This window comes from Nematostella vectensis, chromosome 15 (assembly GCF_932526225.1).
Source record: "Nematostella vectensis chromosome 15, jaNemVect1.1, whole genome shotgun sequence".
Lineage (NCBI taxonomy): Eukaryota > Metazoa > Cnidaria > Anthozoa > Actiniaria > Edwardsiidae > Nematostella > Nematostella vectensis.
Genome location: NC_064048.1, coordinates 8473811 through 8498748, shown reverse-complemented (window position 1 = coordinate 8498748; position 24938 = coordinate 8473811). Strand labels below are relative to the sequence as shown.

The following is a 24938-nucleotide window of genomic DNA, read 5'->3' as shown; positions in this document are numbered from 1 at the left end:
AAGTGTACGATTCCCTTTTCTTCGCCCATTCCGTTCTGTTCCCCAATCCAATTTTTACGGCTGCTGTTTACAACAATCCCCATTTCCGCAGCAGCTCAGTTCCCCCCTGGTTACCCAAATCCTATTTTCCGGCATAAAATAACAGCGCTTCTCGTTTTTTTTTTACGTTACTCTGGATAGAACACGACGTAACCCTGCGCCTAGGGGAGGGGTAAGGATTGTTGATCTTGCGGCTTGCTACGCCCAATATACATATTTTAGCAAGCAACAAGGGCTATGAGGAAAATAATGATAAAAACAGAGTAAGCAATTTTAAATAAGGTGAGCATGTTCTCTCTTAAAATTTCCTATAACTCTTTTAGTTAAAAGTATTCCTTAAAAAAATTCCAGTTAACACGACTTTTAAACACAAACACTCTTATGCACAGGTATTGAAATAATATATTCATAATTACCTCTATTTTTTGCTGACCAATAGTTTTTTTAGGCCATTTTTCTATTTCCCATAAACTCAGTTTAAAAATAAGGCACCTCTTCAACCAATTCGGGCGTGCACCGTAAATAAGTCGTAATTATCTTGCTTCCAATTAATTAGTCAAGCATTTTGAAAAAAAAAAAAAACATCCATATCTACAGCGAAAACCGTTTTGTAAAATCTGTTAGCTGGTTAGATAAATAATCTAATATTCAAGGCTTTTTATAAACACTTTCGAAAAAACAAAATAGAGTTGGTTGTTTCCACTTGAAGCGGACCATGAATTATTGATTACATTCTACTGGTTGCGCGCGCGGGTCATATAAACGATCAACAGAAATATATTGGGAAGATTCTAGCGTGTTTGACTTCTTTCATAGACATAGAAATGTGAAAAGAAAGCACGAGTTATCAGGATGGTAAAGAAACGAGCGCTGTGTGGAGTTGTAGTGGTTTGGATTTTATGGATATCGCTGACAAAAGGCAAGTAAAGAGCAGGCGCTATCATTTCCCATGCCACTAAGAACATTCTAGAATCATTGTGAAAAACTTTGGTGATAGAGCTACTGAATGCTTTAATCGCTAATGCTACTTTCTTAAAAGTTTATTGAAGATTTTATTATTAAAAGCAAAAGTCATCGAAACCTTAAATTCGTTTTATTTGAAATGTCTTACCTTATAGGGTCATTCCACGTTAACCCCCCCTGAAAACGAGAAAAGTGACTCCCCCTTCTTAGGCGATAAGTGCTTATTACGCCTTGCAAATTAATTTCTGGTATAGCCTCTGTTGGAATTTGCATTTTGCAATTCCAGATCCTAGCAAATTCCAAAACAATTCAAATTCAAACTAACTCCATTATCGCCTTTTTCCCTAAGCGGATGACTGGACGCCAGAATTCATCTCCCAAACGCATCAGCTAAATTGCATGCCGGGTAGAAAAAGGCATGATGTCACCTTTATCCACGGAACTCAATCCGGGGACTTTAAAAAGTTGGGGAAGGTCGCTGACATGGATGTTTGCATGCTTCTATGTTGTGAGCGGGATGATTGCGAGGCTGCGTTCCTTGCTGATCGGAATTGTTACGCGGTCAAGTGCAGGACACAGGAGCACTGCGTCGTTGCGCCTGCGCGAAACAACAAGTGGCATCCCCTGGTCGCGTTTGTCAGAAGAATAGCACATGATATGACAGGTAATAGACATAATCTTGTACAATGTCAACCGTCACCGTAACCATCACATGTAATAGACATAATTTTGTACAATGTCAACCGTCACCGTAACCATCACATGTAATAGACATAATCCATGTTATAGACATAATCTTGTAAAATGTCAGGTAATTGACATAATCTTGTACAATGTCGTCCACATGACACGGCAGGTAATAGACATAATCTTATACAATGTCAACCGTCATCATCATTATCAACATCACCTTCACCATCACAACCCCGTCACTAACACCATCATTATCACCATCACCGTCATAATCACCATTACCACAACCACCAGCATCACCATCATTATCACCATCATTATTACCATCCTTATCACCATCATTATCACCATTACCATTACCACCACCACCAGCATCACCATCATTATCATCATCACCATTACCACCACCACCAGCATCACCATCATTATCATCATCACCATTACCACCACCACCAGCATCACCATCATTATCACCATCATTATTACCATCCTTATCACCATCATTATCACCATCACCATTACCACCACCACCAGCATCACCATCATTATCATCATCACCATTACCACCACCACCAGCATCACCATCATTATCATCATCACCATTACCACCACCACCAGCATCACCATCATTATCACCATCACCATTACCACAACCACCGCCAGTCACCGTCACGATGTTTATGATATATCAACATCATGATACTCATAATCATAATACAGGAATCATCATTCCCCTCGTGATTACCATGGTCATCTCCACCGCTATTATCATGCCTTCAGGAAAGGGTGGAGTGTGTAAGTCAAGGTTGAACAATCACCCCGATATTACGATACCGACGTGCCTTCGTCCTTGGAGAATACAGTAAATATGTATTAATGAAGCTAACCCTGAAGTTGGTCACCAATTTTTGAACAATATTTCAGGGAAAAATTATTAACATATTATTAAAAATGTATTTTAGGAACAAAAACCGCCACAAACTTTACAATTGAACACAGTAGAGCGTCATTCAAGCAAAACACAGTAAGCGCAAGGAAATTCGGAAATAATAAAGTTTCTACTAAGAAGAAATTTATGGACAAAAATACAGCCACTTCTAAGAAAACAATTATTGACAAGAATAAAGCGAATTCTAAGAAGACGATTATTGACAAGAATATAGCGACTTCTAGGAAAACAGTTATTTTGGGACCAGTGCTCGGGGGCGGGGAGCGAATAGCTTCTGTGCCGAAGGCAAACACAGTTGTCAAGCTGGAAGAAGTGAACAAGAAACCCAAAGCAATGATCACAGACAATATTAAGGTATGTTCGGTCTAGTAACTATATTGCATTTAACGTAGTTGTTTCCCACATTTTCACAAATCCGTAAGAGAGCAACAAAAGAGTGAACATTATCCCTATACTTAACTTTAATAGGGGATTTGCGATGAGAGATCACATAACTTTTGTGGTGGCAAATTCAAGCCAAATTAAACTCAGAATTGACTGCGCCCGTCACGCAAAAAAAGAGGTAAAAATAAAATGAAAATAATGACAACAATAAACCCTATTTGAAAGAAAAAAATATTGTTTTATCCATAAGCGCTAATTAAGTCGCTGTCAATTTTCAGCTAAAAGCCTGTGCGCTTGTTTGTCATCCTAAAAGACACGTAGTCTCTAAGCCTAAGTCACCTATTACGTTACTCTCTTTTAACGGGTTACACAGACCCGTAGCCAGGATTTTGAGCGAGGTGGTTCGTTTTTACATTTCAGTGGACCAAATTTCCAGTATACCCCTTTCCTCGCCTTATAACATTAGGTAATCAATCTTGTATTTAAAATGACATCGATAATAATAAAGATAATTATTATAAAACAATATTTTTATAGTCAATTTAAAGATATATTGATGTGCACGCTATATCTCCAGCCAACTGTTATATATTTTTATTTGTTCTGAGCGGACCTTCAAGCTGGGTGGGTGGGTTCGTCCGAACCCCGGGCCTGTTACAGAAAGTTGATATGATCCTGGCAGTAGCAGTCTAATCATTCCATTAGAGTTTACTAAAGCCAGAAGCCATTTTCTCCTATATGATTATAACGGAACTGTGGTGTAGCTGCGACCTTACATTATAGTTGCACTTTTCCAGGAGGCGCGTAGGCAGCGCGAATTGAGAAAAGCTCGCTTCAGCATCATTTCCGCTGCCATAGCAACATGTCTGATGGCGTGCGTGCTTAGCGGCATGGCCGTCATTGCGGCGAAGCTACGAAAAAGGCGGGAAAAGACCGAGGGACATCCGGAGGAGTACTCACCCCTCGCTTTACACGATTAGTCCTAATGGGCTTCCTGTGGCGAAGGACCAAAAAGGCGGGTAAACGACACGAAGTTCACTCCTTCTCGATTTGTACTGAAAGGAGCAAGCTACACAACACATTCGAAGTAATTCATCAACCTACAGCTTTTGAAAAGGACGGGCAACAGAAGGATATTCCCATTTACGCAATAAGCCTACGATGGGCTTCCTGTGGTGAGGCTGCAAAAAAGCGGTAAGACAGAAAAAAAGACAATCACAGATCGCCCTTTGTACATCAATAGTATGTAGTTTTGATTGCCTCATTGTTGGAACCTTGAGCTGCGCATGCGTGGCTTATACATTGAAAGGTCAACGCCGTAGCTTATAGGCAAAATTATAGCATTTATTTCAAGTCATTTATACAAAAAGATAAAAAAATATCTATGTACATAAAAATACCAAAAATTTACATTTAAATACATGAATAGCACTCTTGGAAAATGGAATTTCGAAAATGGTTCCAGAACAATATTTATCTACACATTCCTGGAATATAAAAATTTATCATTAAATGTAAAACTATAATTATGAATTATAAATGAAGCCTTTGCTTATGAAACGACAAAGGTCTCTCGACCTTGGTTTCAGAAAAACAGGGATAACTGATAAAAATCTAGTTTCTCCAAACATTGAATGTTGGGCTATCACGGCTGGCTCCCCTAGGGGAGTCTCCCTCAGTCAAAACGTCCCCTGTGCTCAGGGCAAACTGCTCCTATGGTTTAAAATGTCAAAGCATTTTATTTTAAGGGATTGGCAAGCTGATAAGCACAGACCTGTAGCCAGGGGGGGGGGGGGGGGATAAGAAGAGCTATATCATTTGAATGGAATGTCAGATCAAATTTCAAAAACACTATGAGCTAGAAGGAGATATCCAGCAAAGTTGAGAATATGTGAAGCAATAAAATAAATTTTTCATGGATATAAAATTCAGGGTGTAGCTGATTGGATATATTTGAAACAGTTTGTAGTATTTTTTGCAAGAAGATTTCATTGCATATGCATCTGATAAAGCATGTTATTGCAGAGAGATGAACTTATTTCAAATATGGTTGTAACCAGAGAACATGTGTTTACAGTGTTTCATGGGTTTGGTACCAATAAATGGGCAAATAAGTTCGAAATAAAAACCAATCCAGGTTTAGAAAACTGGATCATGTTCCCATAAACATTTTAAAAATGGCTTTCTGTGACTAGAATTCATTGATTCCTACTTTTCCATGAAGCACTGCGAGGTACACCATATGATTCCCAAGTGCAACATTTTTTGAGGTGTACATAAATGAAACATGAGGTAGACATGCTTTCTACTGTACAAACCTTCTGCTCTTGGATAGATGGTCTAGATACTCCTGTTCGACCAGATCCATAAAGAGATTGGGTCTGGATAACATAGGCAGATCCTGGTCTTGAGAAGTATGCCTTGTCTGATACAGGGATCTGCTCCTCTCTGGCTGACACCTATTAATACATAGATCATCATATGATAGGTGTCCACTTACGGGCCCCCTGTACCCTGGATTTTTCTTCGGGGGGGGGGGGGGGGGGGGGGAGGAGGAGGGAGTTCTCTGATTAAAATCTGACCACCCCTGAAAGAACAAAAAGGGACATTTTTATGCCTTTGTAGTATCTCCAAGGGACGTTTATTGTTGGATTTGGCTACAAGAAAGTCTTGGTGACATACCAGAGTCATCTAGCTCATGCTTTATAATTTTGTCTACAAATAGCACGTCTATTGGGAACCGAACGTGGACCTTCGATCGTTGTGGGGGGTGCGTTCGCACTCCCTGCACCCACCCCCTGGGTATGGGCCCGACTTAGGGGGTGTTCACATAAGGGGGATACCACTAGTTCTTTTACTTCGGCTTTGATCTACACAGCTTAGTTCACATGTGAAGGAGGATACCCCGGGGGTTAGGGAAACTTGGAGCAATAATCTCGATTTGACAATAACTTAATTTCTCCTGCACAAATATCTTGAATATACAGTAAATAAAGTTGAGGTTCTAAAGGCAAAACAAAAAAAGGTCCACAGCTGACACAGATATAAAATTTATAAACAATAAAAGGATAATCCATACCTTTTTGACAATGTCCAGTCTGACAAGCTCAGTTTTTGATGTTCTTTGACAACCAGCAGCTATAACCAAAAAAGGGACAAAAAACACTTAATAGATATCAGCACCAGATAGTTTTGCAATTCCTACTGAAATCGATATTTTTGGTTTTGCAAAATACCTGCAAAGAAAGGCCAGATGTTGTCCAAAGCAGATGCAAAGTCAATTGGTGTTCTGTTTGAAAGAGATGAGTTTCAGTATGTTACCCCAGGGAGAAGGGGTGGGGGATTGGAATTATTATGACAGGTAAGCCTGGTCAGTAGGAATTTGAGCATAGAATGTTTTATGGAGAGTTGGTTATTTTTTTCCTATCTATTTTAAATAGCTGTATCGCAAAATATTCACTCTTTTATGCTACAGACATATCCAAAGATATTCAGTAAGGGTAACAATGGGTAGTCTTGGAATCTCATTTTTTCCCCCTAAATTTTAGGGTTCTTGAAGCCTATTTTTTTTTACTACAGCGGTATCGGTGCCTCTGATTTTGTTAAACGTGATCTTTTTTATATTTTTACCATGCTATGGGTTTTCCCTTCTTTTTTGAGTCTGGAGTCTTGAGCCTTTCCGCTCTAAACAGGAACTTTAACATGTACTTATTCTTTCATTAACTGATGTTTATATGTCATACCACGAGCAATTTATCAGATTTTCAAGATACCTAAAAAGCTCGGCCTCAACTTTTAAAGACCGGAAAAGCTTGGGCTCAGATTCCGTGTGATCAATTCTAAACTGGAAAAAAAAAACCTATTAAGTGGAAACATCTTAGGGTCCTGACCCCGTACGCAGTTCTGCTCAAGGTTAAACCAATCAGCTATCGAGCTATGATTTGGGGTTTGCACAGCGCAGATCTGCGCGGTTTGAGCCAATCAGAGGTTATAGATCTCGGTGACATCAAGGAGGTGTTGACATACAATAACCAGACTACTCTGTATGGCATAAATATCTGGTTATTACATGTCAACAGGGGTAAAGCCTTTGTTAATTCTCAAACAAAAGGTAAAACAAAACCTCTGAAAGTCTGAACGAAAACACCTTCCTTTGACTAAATACAATAAGCTAAAAAGGAGCGACATAATTTTCACAGGTCCTCTTTTATTATTATAGTTTCTCAAATTGATACTTTTTGTGTTTGATATGTGTATTATTTTTAGCTTACTTGAAGGGTGCTAATTTGGCGGGATTGTTTTGGCGCGTTAAGAACAGTGTTCTCAAATACTGGAACTTCCTTCGTGTATCTCCTCCTTAGAGTTAATCGATTAACTCCAATATAATGCCTTCCTTATTTTCGGAGTTTATGATATTTCTTTGAATACCTTGTATCCCAGAAGAGTCCTTGCGTTATTTTCCAATTTCAACTGGAAGCTTGGCAAGCCTTAATCGGCCACGGCAGACTTGTTACTTTGCTTTCGTTGTAAATGCGTATGCAACCATACAAATATCCATCTTTGGTCGCTTAATAGTAAACTCGGAATGATCAAGCCGGCTATAACGCGAGGCAACGCGAGTTGGAGTGCTTATCATTGCAAGTGGTCACAAGACACAAAGCGCAGTCCTGCGCTTGCATTAGCCAATAATGATACAATTATTCACTTCCTTTAGCGCAGGACTGCTCATGTATCAGCGAATCCCGTATTTAGCGTGATATCGGAACCCACGTGAACTGCTACATAGCGCCTGGTTAATTAACCTGGTTAATCTACTCGGCTTAGTTTCGTATTTTAACTCAAACATATTGATTAAAAATAAACTTCTCACTACATCCAGAGTACTTTTCAATTATCTGTTAAGGACTCGCTTATTTTGAGAAATTTCGGGCTCGTTATGAAAGTAACGCGAAACGGCAAAACTTGAGCGCAGCCCTGCGCTCGCATTAGCCAATAATGATACAATTATTCACTTCCTGTTGCGCAGGACTGCTCATGTATCAGCGAATCCCGTATTTAGCGTGATATCGGAACCCATGTGAACTTCTACCTAGCGCAGAGCAGCTTATGCCCTTGTACCTGCCACTTGGTTAATCTACTCTGCTTAGTTTCGTATTTTCAATCAAACATGTTGTTTAAAAGTAAACATGTCTATAGTTATGAAAGTGATGCGAAACGGGAAAACTTGTGAGTTAATTACGAGTTTCGCGCACGACTGCACCGTTTTGTGCTTATCTTTCAATATATTTTGTACTCCACTGTTAGCAAAGCGGCTGTTATCTTATCAAATCAAAAATAACATTAGTATGATCAAGCTGGCTATAACGTATAGCAACGCGAGTTGGAGTGCTTATCATTGCAAGTGGTCACAAGACACAAAGCGCAGTCCTGCTCTTGCATTAGCCAATAATGATACAATTATTCACTTCCTTTAGCGCAGGACTGCTCATGTATCAGCGAATCCCGTATTTAGCATAACATCGGAACATATTGATTAAAAATAAACGTGTCACTAACACTTTCCCATTTAAAAATGTACTTTCCCATTTAAATGTGTACTTTTGCGAGAGCGTTGTTTTCACGTCCTCAAAACGCGGGTCAACCAATCAGAGACCGTCACTTCAATAGCCTTAATTCAACGCGTCTGGAGAACGCCAGTCAGCCAATTAAATGATCTTGAAATTTGAGCCTTCGTGATTCCGCGTTCTTCGACGCGACTTGACCAATCACACGGAATCATTCTTATCCCGCAAAAAGGTCAATACAAATAGCCTTCTGTCAACAGATGCAGATTGCCGGTGATAACGATAATTAACGCGGACTAGGGGTCAGAAGAGATCAAATGGAGAAGATGACTTTAGAAAATAAAAGGAGTAGCCTTACATCTTCAAAACTACGTATAGTACTCGAACTTTAACAAGTCATTAAACAAGCTATTTCTAAAACCAACACCAAGGACACTCGAATTGGCTTACCCTAGTAATGACCTTTTTCTTCTTTGCACAGCTCTCCCAGAATCTCTTTTCGCTATACCAAATATGTCATGTCTTTCTGTGAACAATTCACCAAGTGGATATTTTTAGTGTTCCCAGGTCGGACTAATCATACTTGATCTCAATGAACCAAAGACTTGTGATGGCGCGAAACGAAATTGGCGCCCTTTTAGTCCCGTGGCTTGGCTCGATCACGGCTGTATCCAGCCCAAATTTGTCTGCATCCAAATCAAATATTGTTCTTTTTGCCGTCGGTTTCATCCAAGAATGACCCATTCGTATTGTTCTCATTATAAAAAGATGCAGGAGAGAAATCTTCTAGCTCACGCTGCACATGATGCCGTGTAACACGAGATCTCAGGGTATGGAATGAATTGATAAACAATTTACTGTTTCAACAGATTCGGATTATACAGCAAATCAAAGTGCGTTTTCGAACGCAGAACGTGCAATCTGTAATATAGGTGAACTCGAAAAATACCATCGTGTTTCGAAGCAATCACATACGGAAAACCCCTTTAATAAAGCAAACCTCTAACTACTGAAACATCTCACCGAAACGTGAAAGAGGAAGATAGTATACAACATCATCATTTATTGCAAGGAGAACGAATAAAAGCCAATCACATTCCCAATCAGTGCGTTTGCAGACGCAACGAGTGTCTAGGATCGATTTACAAAGCTACATAGGCATGGAAAGCCGGTAAAAATTTTAGTGTACTATGTATCTAAAGTGACTAGCCTTTAAACAATATATCGGCGTTTTCTTACTTTGTAAGTCAAGCACGCAAAATGTTTTGTTCATTTCACAGAGATCGGACATAGCCATGCGTTATACTTCTCGATAGACACTCAAGAGTAGGCTTTGAAAACAAACCGGAAACTGTGCGTTTTAAAGACGCAGGCTAGTCAATAGTGTGAAAGAATCTAATTTTCGGTACGAGAAACACATTATGACGTTTGTAATTGGTTGTTAGAAGACGAGGTTGATACAACTTTCTTATTCAAACATCAAAAGCAAGCTGTTATAAGTTGATTTACGTCTAGTTATGTGCTTTAGGAAAGCACCCGACTCCGGGACAGATGGAGCACCAAAGGTTGAGCTCTCTGTTGGTGGTCATATGATATGATTAAAAAACTGCCATCTTGTAAGCTAGGAGATAAGGCCCGAACAAACCGGAAAGTGTGCGTTTTAAAGACGCAGGCTAGTCAATAGTGTAGAAGAATCTAATTTTCGGTACAAGAAACACATGGCGCTTGTAATTGCTTGTAAGAACATGATATAATTTTTCTTGTTCAAACATCAAAGCAAGCTGTTATTAGTTGATTTATAGTTGATTTACGTCTTTAAAGCTAGTTATGTGCTTTTGGTTTGCTTAATTTTGGGTATAAGTTCATAATATTTCCTACATTCACGTCACCTTCCTGGGTTTACATTCAAAGTAGTGGACTACAATTTATTTCATTGAGCATTTTTGTCTATAGTTTGGTGAGCTTGAGTATAAGCAGGGTATAAATAACAATGTCAAGTAATTTATCCCTTAGGATAAAACCAATCGCATGTCTATTAGTGCGTTCGAAAATGCAACGGTCTAGATATTCATGCAAGCACGAGATCAAGAGACAGATATAGGCATGGAAAGCCAGTGAAAATATTATATCCTCGCAAACTTTAAACACCGCCAGATTACTATTTTCCAAAAGTAGTTGTTTATCCGAGAACTAGACATTTTGTTGCCAATAAACAGTGAACAATACGCTCTGAGAATAAAGCCGATGTTCTGGGATGTTGGCGCGTTCTAGAGACCCCTTTTAGGGGTAGCGATGAGTAAGTTCGAGATTTGCCGAGGCGCCGAGACCGCGTTTTAGAATCCGAGCCCGAGACTTTAAGTCAAATTTCGGAATCCGTGTCCGAGCTTTTACTAGCTTGTGTTCGGACATCAGATAACTTGCTCGAGGTATGTCATAAACATTAGTTGAAAAAGAATAGCTAGAGCGGAAAGGCTTAAGACTCGAGACTCGAAAAAGAGGGAAACCCTTAGCAGTAACAACATAAAACAGATCGCGTTTAACAGAGACTCCGAGAACGTGGTACAAAAAGAGGCTCCAAGATCCTAAAATGTCGTGGGGAAAAACGAGACTTCGAGACTTCCGTAAAAACGCCGAGATTCCGAGACTTTGCGAAATTTTTGCGAGATTTTCGAAATTTTAAGGTACCCATCGTTACCCCTTACGTATATTACAGATTGCACGTTCTTTTTGCAATTGGTTCCCTCCAAGAATGACCCATCCGTATTGTTCTCATTATAAAAAGATCTTCTAGCTCACGCTGCACATGATGCCGTGTAACACAAGATCTCAGGGTATGGAATGAATTGATAAACAATTTGCTGTTGTTGCAATTAAATATTGACAGATTCTGATTATACAGCAAATCAAAACGTAGCAAGTGCTTTTTCGAACGCAGAAACGTACAATCTGTAATATAGGTGAACTCGAAAAATACCATCATGTTTCGAAGCAACCACAACTTGAGTAAATAGCCGCGGGTATATGTGCTGGGGCTCCCACGTGCTAACTTTGTCAAGTTGAAAAAATGTAACACCAAGCTGTAATATCCGACTGTCCCTATGCATGAATCTACGATACTGTAGGATGATAGTAGGCTAAATTCTTTTAAACAGATTATCTGTTCAAATCTTTTGATTTTTCTCTAGAATTATATTGATGCGCTCTTTTGCTCGACTGGTGCTTGGAATGCTTGTGTGCAAAGAGCAAAGCTCCCTAGCTCGGGCCTTATCTCCTAGCATACAAGATAGCAGTTTGTTAATCATATCATATGACCACCAACAGAGAGCTCAACCTTTGGTGCTCCATCTGTCCCGGAGTCGGGTGCTTTCCCAAAGCACATAACTAGACGTAAATCAACTTATAACAGCTTGCTTTTGATGTTTGAATAAGAAAGTTTTATCAACCTCGTCTTCTAACAACCAATTACAAACGCCATAATGTGTTTCTCGTACCGAAAATTAGATTCTTTCACACTATTGACTAGCCTGCGTCTTTAAAACGCACAGTTTCCGGTTTGTTTTCAAAGCCTACTCTTGAGTGTCTATTGAGAAGATGTAGTGAGAAGTTTATTTTTAATCAATATGTTTGAGTTAAAATACGAAACTAAGCCGAGTAGATTAACCAGGTTAATTAACCAGGCGCTAGGTAGCAGTTCACATGGGTTCCGATATCACGCTAAATACGGGATTCGCTGATACATGAGCAGTCCTGCGCAACAGGAAGTGAATAATTGTATCCTTATTGGCTAATGCGAGCGCAGGGCTGCGCTCAAGTTTTGCCGTTTCGCGTTACTTTCATAACGAGCCCGAAATTTTTCAAAATAAGCGAGTACTTAACAGATAATTGAGAAGTACTCTGGATATAGTGACACGTTTATTTTTAATCAATATGTTCCGATGTTACGCTAAATACGGGATTCGCTGATACATGAGCAGTCCTGCGCTAAAGGAAGTGAATAATTGTATCATTATTGGCTAATGCAAGAGCAGGACTGCGCTTTGTGTCTTGTGACCACTTGCAATGATAAGCACTCCAACTCGCATTGCTATACGTTATAGCCAGCTTGATCATACTAATGTTATTTTTGATTTGATAAGATAACAGCCGCTTTGCTAACAGTGGAGTACAAAATATATTGAAAGATAAGCACAAAACGGTGCAGTCGTGCGCGAAACTCGTAATTAACTCACAAGTTTTCCCGTTTCGCATCACTTTCATAACTATAGACATGTTTACTTTTAAACAACATGTTTGATTGAAAATACGAAACTAAGCAGAGTAGATTAACCAAGTGGCAGGTACAAGGGCATAAGCTGCTCTGCGCTAGGTAGAAGTTCACATGAGTTCCAATATCACGCTAAATACGGGATTCGCTGATACATGAGCAGTCCTGCGCAACAGGAAGTGAATAATTGTATCATTATTGGCTAAAGCGAGCGCAGGGCTGCGCTCAAGTTTTGCCGTTTCGCGTTACTTTCATAACGAGCCCGAAATTTCTCAAAATAAGCGAGTCCTTAACAGATAATTGAAAAGTACTCTGGATGTAGTGAGAAGTTTATTTTTAATCAATATGTTTGAGTTAAAATACGAAACTAAGCCGAGTAGATTAACCAGGTTAATTAACCAGGCGCTATGTAGCAGTTCACGTGGGTTCCGATATCACGCTAAATACGGGATTCGCTGATACATGAGCAGTCCTGCGCTAAAGGAAGTGAATAATTGTATCATTATTGGCTAATGCAAGCGCAGGACTGCGCTTTTTGTCTTGTGACCACTTGCAATGATAAGCACTCCAACTCGCGTTGCCTCGCGTTATAGCCGGCTTGATCATTCCGAGTTTACTATTAAGCGACCAAAGATGGATATTTGTATGGTTGCATACGCATTTACAACGAAAGCAAAGTAACAAGTCCGCCGTGGCCGATTAAGGCTTGCCAAGCTTCCAGTTGAAATTGGAAAATAACGCAAGGACTCTTCTGGGATACAAGGTATTCAAAGAAATATCATAAACTCCGAAAATAAGGAAGGCATTATATTGGAGTTAATCGATTAACTCTAAGGAGGAGATACACGAAGGAAGTTCCAGTATTTGAGAACACTGTTCTTAACGCGCCAAAACAATCCCGCCAAATTAGCACCCTTCAAGTAAGCTAAAAATAATACACATATCAAACACAAAAAGTATCAATTTTAGAAACTATAATAATAAAAGAGGACCTGTGAAAATAATGTCGCTCCATTTTAGCTTATTGTATTTAGTCAAAGGAAGGTGTTTTCGTTCAGACTTTCAGAGGTTTTGTTTTACCTTTTGTTTGAGAATTAACAAAGGCTTTACCCCTGTTGACATGTAATAACCAGATATTTATGCCATACAGAGTAGTCTGGTTATTGTATGTCAACACCTCCTTGATGTCACCGAGATCTATAACGTCTGATTGGCTCAAACCGCGCAGATCTGCGCCGTGCAAACCCCAAATCATAGCTCGATAGCTGATTGGTTTAACCTTGAGCAGAACTGCGTACGGGGTCAGGACCCTAAGATGTTTCCACTTAATAGGTTTTTTTTCCAGTTTAGAATTGAATATGACAAAAGTCTCAAATTTAACCATCACTATCCCTTCAGTACTTTATGCAACAGCAATCCCAAAGACATGTAGCACTGTATGCCACAGAAATCTCAAATACATGTAGCACTGTATGCCACAGGAATCCCAAAGACATGTAGCACTGTATGCCACAGGAATCCCAAGATGTTTACTACTGTATGCAGCAAAACGTACCTTCCAAGGCTGTCTTGTAAGTGGAGATCTGGACTATACTCCATTATCACCATGACAACCTTGCCATGACCTTGGAACGACGCACAGTGTAGTGCTGTCCACTTGGTGCCTTTGTTGCATCCATTGACGTCAGCCCTAGAGCAATCCGATCATTGTATACTTCTAGTTACATTTACTGTAACCACTAACATGAGTATACAGAGAGAAAATATTTCTACATGTACATTTCAATCCAAGAGCAGTAACAGAATTGTTGGAACTTTTTAACATAACTGCGACCATTAACATGAAAATGCAGTGGAGACATTTAGATTATGGCCACATATTTCACTAGTTCCAGCTTTGATTGAATGTCATACACTACACACATGAATGCTGAAGGGCTGAAAACATACCTGTCAACTCTCCCGCATAAGGTGGGAGTCTCAAGATTTTGGACCCCTCCCGTGCTGAGCACCAGATCTCACACTTTTTAGCGATCATCCCTTCCGAAAAATTATTCTATAGAAAATCGTCATTTTGCCTATTTTCTATTAAAATATTTGAAACAATAATTCCCTTGCGTAGCGCAATTCATCTAACATCCTCGTGAGATCTGTTAGTGAGAGCTTTCTATACGGTAAACGCCTGAAAGGTTAAACCTACCCCTCCCCCCAAAAAAATGAATATACCCCACCCCTCCCCCCAAAAATTCTCAAGCGTTGAGATTTTCGGAGGTTGAAAGGTATGTGAAAAACTGGGGGGGGGGGACACAGGCTTTCCTGGCCCCTATAAGTGTTAGGGCACTGCAGTGTACATGATGCAACAGGTACACAACCACTAAAACTGGAGCTCAACAAATCAGTGATGACGAGTTTTTGTGTCAGTCCTTATTTCTTACATAAACTGTCAAAGACGTCCCATAAAACAGCCCCACTCGTCTTTCCTTCGAAAAAGTATATATTAATGACTCAAACGAAGGAAGGCCTGGTTACTTGCTGTTGGAATCTCCCAACCACAATTATGATGCAGCCAATAAATGAAAACAAACAGATAGAGAATTTCCCATAAAATACATAAAAAGCCCTAGATAAATATTTTTCTCTACTGTTTGACAATGCTTAGCCTAACTACTGTACAGTAGTACGTACATCAATAAGCAGCCCGACAAATGATCTCCTCAGAATCCAACAAGGTTTAAAACAATCTTACCCATTCTTTAGTAATAGCCTCACAATATTACTATAACCCCAAAATGCAGCGATAGAGAGGGGAAGAAACCCCTGTGATGAATAGCTGTTTGGGTTTGCCCCATGTTCTAGCAGGTAGCTAACTTCCTGTGGAAACAAAAAAGAGATGATGAAAGTTGTCACAGTTTGATTGAATGAATAGGAGTTCATGAAAGCATATTTCAGATTGCTAATAAATTCTGAAGTCACACTGTATAACTGAAAGGAAAGGAAAGCTGGGCCGACTTTATCCAGAATTGCAGCCATAGGCTGAATTACACTGGATTTACATTACACAGGGTCTTATTCGCGCAGCTATATAAGGCGCAATGTGCTGCCACGCAGTTAACATGGATGAGAGAGTGTTAGTTTTTTAATGCCCCTTTTGGTTATGTGGCCAAGTGCAGACACTGGAGATGGACTCTGCCTTCTTCAGTGGTTTTTTAACATCTGTCTTTAATGACTGCACTGATTCTTGAAAAAGCATTTTTTTGCTTGCAATGAAATACAATGAATATTCCTACTGGGTTGGCTTTAGTAAACATCTACATCGAGATAAATGAATACTCAAACAGAACCAAAACACTGTCATTTCAGTGGATTCTACGATTCCTTGTTTAGAAAAAATGTGGTCCAAGGGCACAGTTTTCCTAGCAACAAATAACAACAACCGAAAACAGAGTAAGTTACTTACTGTATTTGGAATGATACAGCATCATCCAATATTTATCAATCCTCGAGTCCATCATAAATACAAGTCATGAACTTAAGACTGTTTTGAAATTTGACATGAAATAAATAAAACCGTTTTTTCTACTCGTTTCTAAGTTTTAAGCTTATTATTTTTTTTTTCTGTAGTGAGTGAACAACAAAAAAAAGAACCTTTTGACGATATCTATTGAAGTAGATGTTGTTTTGGAAACAGTGCTAGGCGCTGGTAAGTAATTGCTTTTCAACGGGAAATTCTGAAAACTTGCCATAGTTATAACCTGCAAAACGAAAACTACCTTTTCGTCGCCATTAGCAGACGCTGTTGTCAACTGTTCCCCATCCGCCATCTTGAAAATATCCGCTGAAATTTTCTTGTGGGCTCAAAGACAAATCACACACAGGAAGCTCACCCTCTTCGCTTTATTATTTGATCTTGATCCAACATTTGAGTAAAGTAATCTCAAAGTCGAAAGAGCAAATTGCGCTAAGAATTCACCCAAAGATTTTACGTGGATTTTTCGGTTGCAAACTCGCGCGCAATCCCTAAAGCTTTTGGCGGCAAAATAACGGCGTTGTTAAACCCGGATCGGATCGGAATATGAAGATGAGAGAAAGTTTCGCAATGTTTCTGTGGAGATTATTCGTCTCAATGACTATGTAAGGGGTCGATCGAGGTCAAAACAGGGGCAGCAAAGTAAAGCACAAGAAGGAGTGGATCACTTTCGAACTGGTCAGCGGAAAACCTTCTTCCAACTTAACCTCGACAAAACTAAAGAGCTCACCATTAGATTTTGTCGCTCCCCGAAACAGTATAACCCAGTCACAGAAGACGGGAAACAAATCCAGGAAACGACTTCTACTAAGCTTCTTGGCCTTACCATCAAAAACACACTAACATGAAACGATCATGTTATAGTAGATAGTGTAGGTTTTCATCACGGATGCGTCAAATATTCCGCGAGAGATCAGCAGTTTAAAACCCGATTTTTATGAAAATCGAAAAAAATGATGGGTCTCGCCCCCCCCCCCCAAAAAAAAAAAAAAAAGTACCGTTGTTTTGACCTCGATCGACCCCTTACCGTGTGTCAATGAGACGAATAATCTCAACAGAAACATTGTAAAACTTTTTGTCACCTCCATATTCTGATCCGGGTTTTGTCAACGCCGGCAACACAATCACAGAAAGCAATTTAGTCATGGCTTATTTTAGAAAGATTTTATTTAAACCATCGCTCTCTAACGGCCCTCTAACGTAATGGTTACAGCCATCACTATGTTAATTTTGACGTTTTACTTTGTGTCACTCAAAAGTCAAAGTGATTTCGCTTATTGGAGGACCATGACAAGGCCGCCCTTGTCGAAAAGATTCCAGGCGACTTTCGGCCAGTCCTGGATATTATATTTTAGAAAATGAAAACCATTTGATTTGAACATTCTAGACTACCTGTAGGGGCTTTAGATGCTGTTTCCGGCGATAAAAACCCACGAAATCCCGAAACCGTAGTTCGTGTCCGCCAACTTGGATTTGAGTGACAAAACATTAGGCGCCTTTCATTTTTTGTCACTCGAGCCCAAGACGGCGGCCACAAACTACGATTTCGAGGGTTTTTATCGCCGAAAACAGCATCTAAAGCCTACAAGTAGGTGTAGGCTATGAAACGTTCCGGCAGCATTTTCGTACACCACCCCTAGCTAGGCACAATTGCCCGCGCATCAACCCCAGCCATATGAAGAAAACGTTGTCGTTTTGGGGGTCTGGTACCGAGGAAACTTAGTTTCTTTTCAGGGACCTTCTCAACTAACTAAAGATGGTCACAGTAACTGTTTTTCTTTCTGGTTACAAGTCATAAAGTTTACGAAGCCCCTGGGGTACGAACGCCTTAAAAAATACAAGAATCATGCAGATTTTCCAAATAAGGAATTTATTAGTTTCCTTATATGGAAGTGACTGCGGTTGCCAAAAACGAAAATTTTGGACTCAATTTTCTTGATATGCCCCCTCCCCCAGAGTAAGCAGGTCCTGCACATGACTCCCAAAGGGTAGGGGGTAGGGAAGGCGGAATGATCTAACGTTCCAAGGTGGTGACGCCTTTTCGTCAGTAACAAACAATTTCGATAAAGTAAATATAAAGCATGTATTCAGTTTCACTAATTTTATTCATCTCATTAATAAACTAGAAAATAGAAAGGCTTACGCTAGTTAGCACATCCTTTTCTCATGTGCTAATTGCATGCGAATAAAAGATGTTGCGGTTGAAATACAGACATTTTCAATCAATCGATTATGATAATGAAGACGCGTGAATAGTACGTAGACACAAAAACGTACAAAAACACTGCAACAGCAACAATTATTGTTGGCGAACAGAAGAAAAGAGCGATTCGAAGTCACGGTATACCCCCACCCTCTACTCATCCCGAGCTACCGTAACACACTACAAATTAAGGATAATAGGCGATATGTCATCTTCAATATTTTACTCCCGGTGCTCAAAGTCTAAGGCTTGTACGCAGGATGGAGGGGGGGGGGGGGGGGGGACAGGATGTGCGAGCACCCCCTCCCACCCCCCCTCGGCGCCAAACGACGCAGGTTTAGTTTGAAGGCCAATAGGCGGTGGCTAGTCTTCCCACATACAGTAGAACCTTGATTTGATGATATGCCTTTTGGAAAGAAAATGTATGTAAAATCGAGGTATTTTACGATATAAAGAAAAATCCATTGAAAATATTGTTGTAGCGAGGCCGAGTTAATTATCAACTTCTACAAAATATTAATGTTTTAACTGTACTCTGTGAAAGACTATACAGTTACTCTCTATAAGACTGTAATTTGTAATTTACAAGATCTAAAATCCAGGTTCCACTGTATTTAATTCCTGTATTTGAATACCGAGTCTAAAGCGCTTAGACAGGGGGCGCACAAGAGGCGCGCGCATCCTCCCCCTCTCCCCTTGGCGCCAAACCACTACCCTTTTCCAAGTGCACCCCACTCGGCCAATCCTAGTTACGCTTTCTGCATTCTGTTGTAGGTCCATCAAATTTACAAATTAGCATTACAGTTGGTGCTGTTCGCCTTTTTCAAACTTGAACCTCTAGTAGAACGCCTGAAGCTCCTGAGCTCGAACGAGGCCTTTCTCGCCAACTCCCTTTTTCTTCCCATGCAAACTAAGCACGCGAAGGCTCTTCTGTACGACCTCAACCGCCAGGAGTACAAAAACGGGTTTAAACCAGAACTTAACAGGATAAACAGGAATTGAAGGTCACGTGACCAGTGGATGACGTGGCAGCTGCAAGCTTCGCAAAGGTTGATAAGGTAGATGAAGCCACTAGCAGTAAAATAACACCAAACGAATATGGCTAGCATAATAAGGAAGGTTTTCGTGAGCTTTTGCTCGTATCGGATAGCTTGCTTCTTCCTCCGGTTTTCCGAAGTTCCAGAATGGAGTACGTCCCACTCCCGAACTTGTTTGCGGAATATTTTGTAAATTCTTATATAGGCAAATAACAGAACAATGAATGTAATCAGTACTGCAGTGTTGACAAATACAAAAGCATACTGGATGTAGCCGATATGGAAGTATAGGAATGGAAACACAATGGATATTGTCCAAACGATCGCGCACAATATTGCGGCATGTCCCGGATTCAATTTGGTCTTGTACTTGAATGGTGACGTGATAGCTATGTACCGATCTAACGTCAACACTGATAGGCTGAGAACAGACGCTGTGCATGATATGAAGAATGACATGTGAATCACTGACGATCCAATTTCCAGCACTCCAAGTCCTATCTGAAAATGATGTATAATAGCGACAGGCTCTGTTACCAAGCCAACGACGAGATCAGCAAAGGCCAAATTAGCGATAAAGTAATTGAACGGTGAGCGAAGGTCTTTGTTTGGATCCAAAAGGACAGCAAGAACGACAAGTAGATTGCCAGGAATTGTAATGAGAGCGAGTAGTATCAGGATGCCTGTGGCAGTGAACGCAGCGGAGTCTGGTATCGTCGAGTTGACACAGTGATCTATAAAGAAGAAAGCCATCTGAACTCTTCGCTATCCCGAGTTGTTTACTCGAAAATTTCGTTATTTTGAAGGTTAAAGAGTTGTCAATGTGCCGCAGCCTTTATCCTGGTCTATTTATGGATCTGACAGACAAACGACTTTGTACTTCGGCTTGATCTTTATGATACTCAATGGGACTACAGCATGTGATAACGTCCAACAGAGTTAACAAAACCCACAGATAAAGACTTTGTTTCTCACTCTGAAGTCTTGCTGAAATTCCGTCACTTTGCTTGATATCTTCAGATATTATGTCACACGAAATTCCGAGTGTTGCCAGTTGTTTCAAATTAGCGCAAACTAACGCAACACTGTTTAGCAGTGAGTAATTTGTAGCACACTGCTCAATGAGTTTCGCTCTTGACCTTGAAACGTGAACGTGCTCTCCTTGGTTTGCTACAACAAAACGACACAACGACAGCTTCTCGCTTTATGTTGATAAGTAACAGCTGACAGTTTAGCTCCTTTGATTAACCAAGGTCTGCCAATCAACGCCTATCTCTGTTTGCTATGTGTCAAAATGTATTTTCATAAGGGATTAATTATTTTGTAAAACCATTAAAAGTTGTCAAGGATAATTTTTTCATCAATATTTCGATGTATTCATTCACGACGCGTTCATTCAGAAAACCTTTCTTCAAAAAAAAAACACACACACAAAACAAAAACACACCAGCTAACGAACATTGGTTAAAGATCAACCTGGCTTCTGTCACGCATGCATATGAAAACCAAATGCACTGAAAACTGTTTTTTCTATTTCATAATAAACGAGTCAATTCTAAGGTATACGTGAGTGTGTGCGTGACATCGTGGCGACAACTGTGGAAAAATGCCAGCAGTTGTTTATGGGCAAGATAATGCAATGATGATGATGTCTTTGGGGGGGTCTTATTTCAGTTGGAGTTTCTCTAACTTGAAAATAGCAACTTCCGGTATATCGCATGACAGCAGTCTTTGCGAGCGTTCCCAAAGGTCAGTTAGTCTCCTTCGCAGCCCCCAGCGATCGGAGTCTCACAACGCTCCACGGAGTGTTGTGTGACTCCGACCGCTGGGGACTATAAATAAATGAATATTTTAATATTGAAGAATGGGCAGGGAGAGCCTGGGGTCTGGCACCAATACAGGCCGGGAGACTCCGATAAAAACAGACGGGGTGATAGTGAGAAATTTTTAATTCTAAGAGATGGCAGAATCGAAAAAAATTGCGACTAATTGCTATTCCCTTAGGAATAACAATTAGTCGAATTTTATACCCTAAGATATAACAGAATCGAAAAAAAGTTAAACATTCACTTAGAAATAGCAGTTGGTCACATTTTATACCCTAAGAGATGGCAGTTGGACAATTTATACCCTATGTGACAATCCCTCCCCCTCCGTCTACTTTTCTGGAGAGTCCACCCCACCCCCCTGTAAATACAGTGGATCGATATAACGTTAACTTCATTTTTTCGGGGTCCGATATCCATAAAAGCGCGCTCTGATTGGCCCTTGTAAGGTCCAGTACCGTACGATTTGATTACTCCCGGGTTTCTAGTAGCCTGCGAGCGCGCGTCAGTAGTCCGTTAAAATACAGTATACGCAGTGGGTGCTCCTAGGGTCAGGTTTCCCTCTAGGTCGTGTGAAAACGCTGAAATACAATGGCGGATTCTAACGCCATAGGCTGGTGCACTCGGCACTCAGGCTATTGTAGCACCTAATTGGGGACTTTCGGGGGTTTCCGCCAAAGGAGAGACGGCTAGCAGTTTAAGTTTATAGAGCTTCACAATAAAACGGCGTTTTATTTGTCATTTTATTTAGTATCGTTGACTTTATGGTAAATGATCGGCTTCCAACTCCCTGTGTTTCGACAATTTTCCGCCATGATCTTGCAACGCGCGCGACAATTTCAAGTAGCGCGCGTTGCAAAACCCCTCTTGAAGAAAATAGCCCAAACTTCTGAAGCAAAGTAGAAAAGAGTCTAAAATGTGGTGACTTTGTGTGAGCATTATTTAGACATTACATAAGCGTGGGAGGACCCAAACCAAGGAATGAATTAAGTAACTATAACAATTTGCTTCTAATTTTTGTTGTTGGAAAACGTGGGTCACACAAATCAGTTCAACAGACTAGTATAATAAAATAGCAAAACAAAAAATAAAAAAAAATAAAAATAAAGATAAAAAAACATTGTCCTACTTGTGGTTTATTGCCTAGATTTATTAGCTGAGATGAAGTCATGCCTTCCTGGTTGCCTAAAATTTATCCTTTTTTTTATATAGTGAGCATAAAAAAAAAGACATAGCTAAAAGAGACAATAAATTAAATGCACTCTGTGCTCGCCCCTTCAATCCCAGGTCTAGCCCTCGCATCATCAAATGTATAATCAGCACCATTGGACGCCAGGACTTTAGGCAGAATTTTAACATGCTTCTAATGGGAGCTTGTTTTTTGTTGAAGTTCTGATAACTTCCTGGACAATTCATTACCAAACATTTGTGAGTAGCCTGGACTTATAGTATCCAGTAAGGCATATATGGTCTCGTAGAATGGCGTGTTCTGAGTAATGCTGTCCTTTTCATCAAATGAGCAGAAATCAAATGTGTTGCTAACAACCTGTAGAAAAAAAAAAAGCAATTACCAAAAAAGAAATTGCAGGAATGCTATTACTGTGGTAACCTACTTAAAGCCGCATTGTCATTAGTTTACTTCCAGAGGGCTGAAGTAAAGGGGCTTAAGAATCTATTAGAATCCCTGTTATTTAACAGGCTATCTGCTCTAAATCATCAATGACATCCTCAAAGAAACTTCCAATAGACCATAGTTAGTAGAATGAATAGACATGAATAGATACACTGATTTTTTGGAATATTTTTCACATTTTCTGAAAACAATCATCAAAAATAGGTACATAATCGACCAGAAGTAAACTGATGACAAAGTTTATGACCAAACTTTAGTCTGAAGCAAGTTGTTGCTTTATGGAGGTAAATGCTCTCAAATATAGGTTATGTTGAGGTTTTTCTTATACTTATAATAAAAATTTAAAAATATAAAGCTAAAAAAATATATGGTTGTTATATGAAGGTCAGACTGTAATTCATGTTTGAACACTAGTCATATTACCAGTGATACATATCACTTCTTGCAGGGCAACCTCTATTTCATGCGAGGTGTAGGGTCCATAGAAGAGTGCTCGATACACAGGTATAGAGTTGGATATTATATTTATATATATTTATTCACTTATTTTGTCAGTCTTTGTTCTTTAAAAAAACAAATAAATAAATAAATAACATGCCAAGCCCTTATGCAATATCATTTTCTTAGAGGGCTTTCAAAACGAACGCTTTCAAAACCAGACGTAACTTAGAGATCATTATCTTATACCCACAAGAAAGATTTGCACCTGTCTTCTAGCACTTGATATTCATTGAAATTTAAGGCGCAGACTTCCTATTATTATGTTAGCCTTTGTTATCTATCTTAAAAGCTCTTTTAAAAGGATTTAAAGATCACCTAGAATCCTATAAGATTAAAGAGGTTCCGATATCTCAATAAATCTAACATAAGTACATATTATAGAAAAAAGGGTGAAATCTAAGAACATTAATTCTACAAAATATAGGCAAGTAAATCACTAAATGCAAAGTTCAAAGACAAGGGGAATGTACTTTTCTCCATTGTGTGCAACAAGAAACATCCTTAAAAGGCAAAACTATATCCAATGAACACTCTCTCAAGCTAACTCATCTTGTTTGAGGGGAAAAGAAATGCAATTGAAAGTGAGAAGGAACTATGTAAATAAAATATATGAATAAAAAATGTTTTACTCGGAAATGTAGATATACATATTCTTAAAATCACCACTTAAACAGAACGTAGGTAAGAAACATAGATAATTACATAATTAATATAAAAAAATATCAATAAACAAATCTTGCATGTTTGGATCCCGATTAGGCTATGTATCCAGAATTGTCAAGGATTTTGTTTGACAACAACGACAAGTTGTCTAAATTCACATCTTCTTTTATGGGCAATATTGACGGTACCACGAGATGATTTATAAATGAGAGCAAGAGGAAATAATTATGGTAACAGTACTGTCAAAATAAACAGTTAAAACATTCACTTAGTACCAACTAACGTAAAAAACAACTCATCTACATTTGACATCCAAATTTAGTTCGCTAAATATTTTATCACACAAAGTACCACATTCACATCAAATATGAATCTGCAGACTCTTGTACCTTACCCTAAAACCCTGAATACACAGCTGAACACAGAAGCATATATTTTCCTTGGTCTCGATGTTCAAAAACACGCTCTCTCGACTTGAAGGCAGCTTTTCTGATACTGAAATCTGCGAAACACTAAACGCGATGTCTTTGATAACCCCTTGAGCTTCGTCTCTGAAGTCTATCTCTTGTTCTTCCATCTCGTTGCTAGAGGGATAATCGAGAAACGCTCTTTAAGCCCCGGTTTATAGATTTCACTTTCTCTAAATGAGTTTTTATCATGCAATTTTGAATTTTATCATTTTGAGCCCACCAA

At 39.5% G+C, this 24938-nt stretch overlaps 4 protein-coding genes across 4 annotated transcripts; 1 reads left to right on the top strand and 3 right to left on the bottom strand.

Annotated features, from left to right (window-relative positions):
- Positions 1 to 782: 782 nt before the first annotated feature.
- Positions 783 to 5054, top strand: LOC116612559. The gene is made up of 4 exons (XM_048722834.1): positions 783 to 958; positions 1352 to 1666; positions 2658 to 2998; positions 3826 to 5054. The coding sequence occupies exons 1-4, from the start codon at positions 892 to 894 to the stop codon at positions 4006 to 4008; spliced, it is 906 nt and encodes a 301-aa protein (XP_048578791.1). The 5' UTR covers positions 783 to 891; the 3' UTR covers positions 4009 to 5054.
- On the bottom strand, positions 4352 to 16778 carry LOC116612560 (ankyrin repeat and SOCS box protein 3). The gene is made up of 7 exons (XM_032373368.2): positions 16627 to 16778; positions 15603 to 15727; positions 14412 to 14546; positions 6265 to 6317; positions 6108 to 6166; positions 5347 to 5487; positions 4352 to 4741 (listed from the first exon to the last, which is right to left on the bottom strand). Exons 1-7 carry the CDS (start codon positions 16675 to 16677, stop codon positions 4643 to 4645), a joined length of 663 nt encoding a protein of 220 aa, XP_032229259.1. The 5' UTR covers positions 16678 to 16778; the 3' UTR covers positions 4352 to 4642.
- Positions 16779 to 18468: 1690 nt separating this feature from the next.
- LOC5504983 (histamine H2 receptor) lies at positions 18469 to 20969 on the bottom strand. The gene has a single exon (XM_048722841.1). It carries the CDS (start codon positions 20373 to 20375, stop codon positions 19371 to 19373), a length of 1005 nt encoding a protein of 334 aa, XP_048578798.1. The 5' UTR covers positions 20376 to 20969; the 3' UTR covers positions 18469 to 19370.
- A 1204-nt stretch (positions 20970 to 22173) lies between these two features.
- Positions 22174 to 24932, bottom strand: LOC5504977 (GSK3-beta interaction protein). Its single transcript, XM_001625798.3, has 2 exons — positions 24640 to 24932; positions 22174 to 22994 (listed from the first exon to the last, which is right to left on the bottom strand). The coding sequence occupies exons 1-2, from the start codon at positions 24820 to 24822 to the stop codon at positions 22812 to 22814; spliced, it is 366 nt and encodes a 121-aa protein (XP_001625848.1). The 5' UTR covers positions 24823 to 24932; the 3' UTR covers positions 22174 to 22811.
- Between the last annotated feature and the right edge of the window lie 6 nt (positions 24933 to 24938).